This window comes from Alligator sinensis, unplaced genomic scaffold (genome assembly GCF_000455745.1).
Source record: "Alligator sinensis unplaced genomic scaffold, ASM45574v1 scaffold178_1, whole genome shotgun sequence".
In the NCBI taxonomy this organism is placed as follows: domain Eukaryota; kingdom Metazoa; phylum Chordata; order Crocodylia; family Alligatoridae; genus Alligator; species Alligator sinensis.
The window spans coordinates 333,506-339,505 of record NW_005842031.1 but is presented as its reverse complement, the minus strand read 5'-3'; the positions used below and the strand labels follow the sequence as shown (position 1 = coordinate 339,505).

Genomic DNA, 6,000 nt, shown 5'->3' with positions numbered 1-6,000 from the left:
CCCGCTCCCTGCCGCGGGCTCCCTCGGGGCCAGGCCTCGCCACCCCACCCCGGGCCGCGTCATCCGCCGCCTGGCCCCGCCCCCCCGGCCCGGCTAGGGGGGGCCGCCCTGCAGGCCCGTGCCCTGCCCCCAGCCCTCTGGGCTGCTCCTTCCCCATGGGCAAGGGTGTCCCCTGCGCCCCCCTCATGGCTCTCCCCTTTTCCCGATGGCAGGTCCCGTTACCCCCAGGCCTAACTTGTGTGGCCATGGGTGGGCTGCCTGTGTGTGCCCCCATGCAGGGCCCTGCTAAGGGAGAGGTTTAGTGGGATGTTGGCCGCCCTCGTCGTGGGGACAGCTCTTCCCCTTCTGGGCAGCTAGGAATGCCAACCCGCCGGTATTACCGTGGTGTCCCCAGGGATTAGATGTAGAAATCTCCAGGAGGCGGCTGAGAGTCCGATAAATGGTAGGGCATTCGTTAACATAAATAGGAAAGATTGAATCCGCTTTATACGCTAGACCGGTGGGTTTTTAAAATGTGCGTTTGGCTTCCTGATGTAAAGCCTGCGCACCGTAATCTGTAACATACATGCAGGCGCGCTGGCGTGGTGTGTTGGGCGATGCACTGGTGTGGTGTGTCAGGGCGCACGCCAGCAACCTGCCTGAATAGATTCAAACAGAGTGGGTGACCCTATGGGGAGGTGGTTGGAAGGGGGAAGGGGAAGCCCCCAATGAGGTGGTGTTTCCTCTATGGGTGCATCTCCCATTTGTCTCCCCGTAGGTGAAATTGAGCAGCGATGCTGTGACACTGGAGATTTGGGACCTTTTTTTGGAGGGTGGGGGAATCGAAATAGAAACAAGAAGCCATTTTGGGGGTGGAGTGTGGGTCCTCCGTGATTGGCTGTTGGGCAGTTGACAGAAAGCACGAGAGGGGGGAATAGGAGAAGGAGATTGGGTAGAACAATCTGGCCTTGTTTGTATGAACAGCATCTAATGAGCAGGTGGGGTTATTAGGAACTTGCGTAGAGTATAGTACAAAACAATGTGTAGATCCAAACCGGCATCAGGGCCTCATGGTACGGGAGCTCATCCAAGCACCTAATGCCTGTTCCAAAGAGTTCAGACTTGTATGAGATACAAGGCAAAGGTAGGGGAGAGGGGAAGGCTTCAACACAAAGGTAAAGAACCAGCAATGAATGGATAAGTGTAAGACCTGAGAACATATTAGCATAATATAATCTGAATTTTTAGTAAAACCGATTCAGCAAAACTTAATTGGCATAACAAGGTAAAGTAGAACGTTACTCAATGGCAAAAACCACAAATAAAATTAATTTATCATTCACTACTGTACAACCCACCCATCCTGGATTGGCTGATTTATGTAGGTGTTGCAGCAGAAGTCGTTCTTAAGACTTCTGTTTTAACAAAAAAAATACCACCAAAGATGTGAGTGTATATATTATGTGTAAGTCTCCATTTTGTAACTTCTGTGGGAAAGCAGAAGGTGAATGCATGGCAGGTTAGTGGGAGGAAGGAGACAAGATATAAAAGATCTTGTTTTATACCAATGTGGTGTAGCCAAGGGTTCAGGAAGAGTTATTTGTGGCAGGAAGAGAGAAAGGGTGTGCCTGAATATATATGATTATATTATACATAGGGCTTGCAAAATCCATTTATGCATGGAGAGTAGGAAGCATTTCCAGAAAGTGCAGTCAACTTTTATAGAATCTAAACTTCAGTTAAAATAAAGAAAATTTTGAAAAGTGGCTAATGCAGGGGTGGGCAATTATTTTGGGCGGAGGGCTGCTTACTGAGTTTTGGCAAGCCATCAAGGGCCACATGACAGGCAGCCCAGGGCAGATAAACATTAATTTTCTAAATTTTTTAGGGGCCTCACGGGCCACATAGAATGGCCTGGCGGGCCGCATCTTGCCCATCCCTGGGATAATGGCTACCAACATCATTTTTTTTGATAAATAGAAAAGCTGTTAACTTCTGACTGTGTGTTAGTGTGTGTGTTAGAGATTGGGTTTCCTTGGCCACCTTGAGTGAAGCACCCAATATTGCTTGGTGCTTTTTAAAATTTTGGGTCGAGTCTCTAACTAGCTCTTCTATATATGAACATAACCATTTAAATACAGGCTGAAACCATGTGGTGATGTTTCAGCACCATTGCTGTTGGGGGCAGGAGGAATAGGGTTCTCTGAGTCTTCCCCCGCCCTCCTCCCCCACAACTTTGTGCTCAGTGGATGCTTGGGAATATGCTTTGACAATACATCTGTTATTCCTAAACTCCTTCACACATGATATCATGTTGTAAGACCATAAGGCTGGTCAGAGACTTGCTGCTTCATGTTCTTGGTTGGGCAACAGGAGAGAGGCTTCAGCAGAGAGTTCTGAATTTGTAGTTGTTCCAGAAGAGGTGTTTGTGTGTCAGGCCTGCATAATCTGACACATTGTGAGGGGAAGTGGAGCTACCCACATTAGTTTCTTGTAGTGGGGAGAAGGGGCTGCATTTATTCTTTTGTTTATCCATTAGAGGTGCTACATCATCCACTTCCAGAAGAGCAGAATTAGTTCATTTGATGAGAGTTGTGTGTGCAACAGTTTTGATTGATTTTGGGGGGGCGTGATTTTGGTGGTTTGGGACAGGGCAGGAGACAGTGTTAATAGATTAGTTTACTGTTTGTGTTGATGAGACTGGCATTAATTTAAGTCTGAGAGTTAAGCTACCAGGAGGACAGTGTTTTCACACCCACACTCTGTCATGGAGTGACCATGGGGGTAAGAATATGTAATCAGGAGAAAATGTGATTCACAGGAGCATGGCAAATGGCCAGGTACATTGACTTAGTCTATTGTAGTAATAGATACTCCGGATTTGAAAATTATGTTTGTGAAACTTCCAGAAGTTGTGCAGCTATTACTGATTGTACCAGAGTGCGGTTTGGTGCTACTGTGCACTGGTGGACCTCTTTGAAAATGCTGTGTGTGAATCTCAAGGATCAGATTCTAGACTTGTTTCCTGGCATTGCCTGGTGGATGATTCTAAGCAGAAACTTGTGTATAGCTCCAATTGTTTCGATACTGTATGAAGTCATGGAAAATTGTCTGTTTTCTGTTGGCAGCTGTTTTTAATTGTTTTTTTCCCCCCCAAAATTCCATCATAAACTATTTTTAGTGGGTAAGGAACAGGTCAGTGTGTGTTACATCTTGCCAAAAAAAAAACAGGAACACTGGAAATGGAGCCTACATCAAGAAAAAGGATGGCACTTCCCTAGAGGACATACAGGAAATTGACTCCATCCTTTCTGCCTAGTTCCCTGTGTTCTCTATTCCACTGCATTCTCTGAAAGTTGCCCAGAATACATAGTACTGTGGAGTAGTCTTTTCAGTAAGTTCCTAGCAAAGTGCTGGAATGAATGCTGGACAAAGGGATGCGAGTCCTTGAGCTAGTGCAATATAATGAATACAGACAAACCACAATCATTGGTACGTCTATCTGTGTGAAGCCGTCATTTACTCTATTGCTGAATAGTGTAAACCTTAAATCATTCTCTTCCATACTTCTTAAAGCTTTGCTTACTCTTCACAGTACGCAGCATCTGTGGCCTGAATGTTTGACACCCCTGGGGAAAAAGCAAAAACTTTCAGCCAGAAGTTCAAGGCCTCTTTAAATGATTGATCCTCTAAAGCAGTGGTTAAGGGTGTCTTTTTAGTTTTGAGGCACCCTTCAGAAAATGCCCGCTTAGGTTTTCCTTGGTTTTTGATTAGAGAAAAATAATAGAGTAATTCTTGTTGCAGAGAACTCATAGTCCAAAACAGGTCAGAATGTTTTTAACACTGGATTCTTATTTGAAATCTCTGGCCACGTCAAGATGAATGCAGCTGTGTGGTGCTGGAGACATGTCTGTGGAACCACGTAATGCATGTTCAATTGTTCTCCATGCTGCAAGAGAGCACTGTGGAAGGGTTTTAAAAAAAACCCTCAAAGAAATAAGCGAAGCAGCGCATTCACGGGCAGGGCAGGCCAGGTCACCTGGAGTTATGCTGCTTCTGATAGCCAAGCTCTGCATGGCAGAATCTCCACTGCTGCAGCCCCGGGAGGCCCCCAGGGTTCCAGGTAAGGTTGCTGGGGCCAGCCTAGTACCCCCCTGGAGTAACTTGCATGCCAGAGCACACGTGGCACAGGCATTCCCCGGGGACAAGTAGCAGCAGTGCAAAGTGCACCACTGCGAGTTGTCCCCAGGGAACCAAGTGTCCACACCATATGTGGACATGCCCTCTGAGTCTATTTTGTGAATCATGTTTACACGCTCAATATTGCTAACGTTGCATGGCACTCCGTGGCATCTTTGAAACACATCCTGGTTTAGAATCACTGCTTTAAGGTGCCACCCTGCTCTGTCTTCTGCCTGACTTCAGACTAACCTGGTTTGTTACATCTCTATATAGTCAGGACAGTAAGAATTTAGGGCAGTTTTCCAATGCCTTTTTTCATGTCCTATTATATCACATGGTGAAGTTAGAGAATGGCTTTTTGAGTTAAAGGCAAAAGAGGGGAAATACATTTTGTTCCTTTTGGTAAAGCTATAAGGTTTTTTATTTTGTTTTTGTTAGTTTTTCTGGTGAAGGCAAAGTGTTTGACAGTGGTGATTATGCTGTACCTACTTGCTTTGATGCAGTTGATGAAGGCATGAAAGAGCTTTTGTCTCCTTTTTCGGACATAGAGGTCACTTAATCAATGTTTTGGGAACTCCCTTACGATTCTATAGGCAAGAGAATTCTGTTGGATATTATTAATGTTATCCTATTTTTTTCTAGGTCCTACCCTATCAAGACCTTACTGTGCAATGTAGTATACGGATAAAATGCATGCTCTTTGTTTATTTAGGTGTCAGAGAGTATATCAGTGTGGGCAGAATGCAAGATGGTAGTGCTGGAAGAGTAGAGTAATCATGAACAAAGTTGAAGAGAAATTAAAAAAAAAAATTGTCAGTACCAATACCAGGTGGGAATGCATTGTAGACCTCATGAGAGTAAGTCTTAAAAAGGGGTATAGGAGAGTTTTAAGTTGATTTTGTGATGTTTTTAAGTTGTGGTAGCTTCCTTCTGCACCCTCCTCCCCCTTCTGCCCCCCCCCAAGTTAATTAGAGAAAGGAAACTGTGCAGTATGGTGTGTGTGGGGGGGGGGGGGGGGGGCACTGTGGCTTTCCCATGATGGCTGAGACTAGACTTTGTGTTTGTTTTGATGGAAAAGAACTTGAGAACATGAGCAAGGGAAAGGATGAAATTGGCTAAGAAGGTGATAAGGGGAGATGAGAGATTTGGGGGTTGGGTTAACTGGGATAATATTAATTATGCTATAGCTAAAATCTTTTTATTACTTGGATGTGCTTTTACATGATAAGAACACGTGGTTTTGATTTTTGGGAGAAGGGGCGTGGGAGAAAATCTCTCAAATTCTTTCTTTCAGTGCCTGAAGCAGCAGCAGTATGGCCTAGTTTCTGAGCCTTGTAGGTTCAAAAATGCAGTTTGATCTTTCTCTTCTGCAAGTGATGAGCTTGAGTGGCATGAAGATGAGCCATTGCTCCTCCATATAAGATTATTTTTTATGTGGGCAAATGTGTCATTAGGTTGTAAATTTCTTAGGTGGTGGGATCATATATGCTGTCATAGTCTTCTGTTGGAGATTGACTGTGTTTTATTTTTGCCTGTATTAGTGCTGTACAGCAGGGACTAGAAATTTGCAACCTATAGGCCAGATCTGCTCCGTGAAGCCACTAGATCTGGCCTACGGAGCTAGAGGGCTTTAATGCTTGGCACTAGGGAGCTTTATGCTGCATCACAGATGGGCTGCAGAGAGAAGCGGTGCTGGCTGGATCCTACTGCCAGGTCCCCCAGTACCTGCATTGGGTTGAATGGCCCACCACAGGAAAACATTGTGCAACAGCAGTCAGCAATACAATGTTATATTGAGTTCCCAAGTGGGTTTCTATGTTTGGAGAAAAATTCTTCTCC

At 45.1% G+C, this 6,000-nt stretch overlaps 1 protein-coding gene across 4 annotated transcripts in view; it reads left to right on the top strand.

The window, feature by feature from the left end:
- Nucleotides 1-424: 424 nt before the first annotated feature.
- The window catches only part of MARK1 (microtubule affinity regulating kinase 1), a 135,888-nt gene continuing 130,312 nt past the window's right edge, over nt 425-6,000 (top strand). For all 4 annotated transcript variants that reach the window (XM_006022339.3, XM_006022337.3, XM_006022338.3 and 1 more), the window contains exon 1: nt 425-442. In XM_006022339.3, the coding sequence (XP_006022401.1) occupies nt 440-442 (3 nt within the window). In that variant the 5' untranslated portion in view covers nt 425-439. The remainder of the gene's footprint in view (nt 443-6,000) is intronic.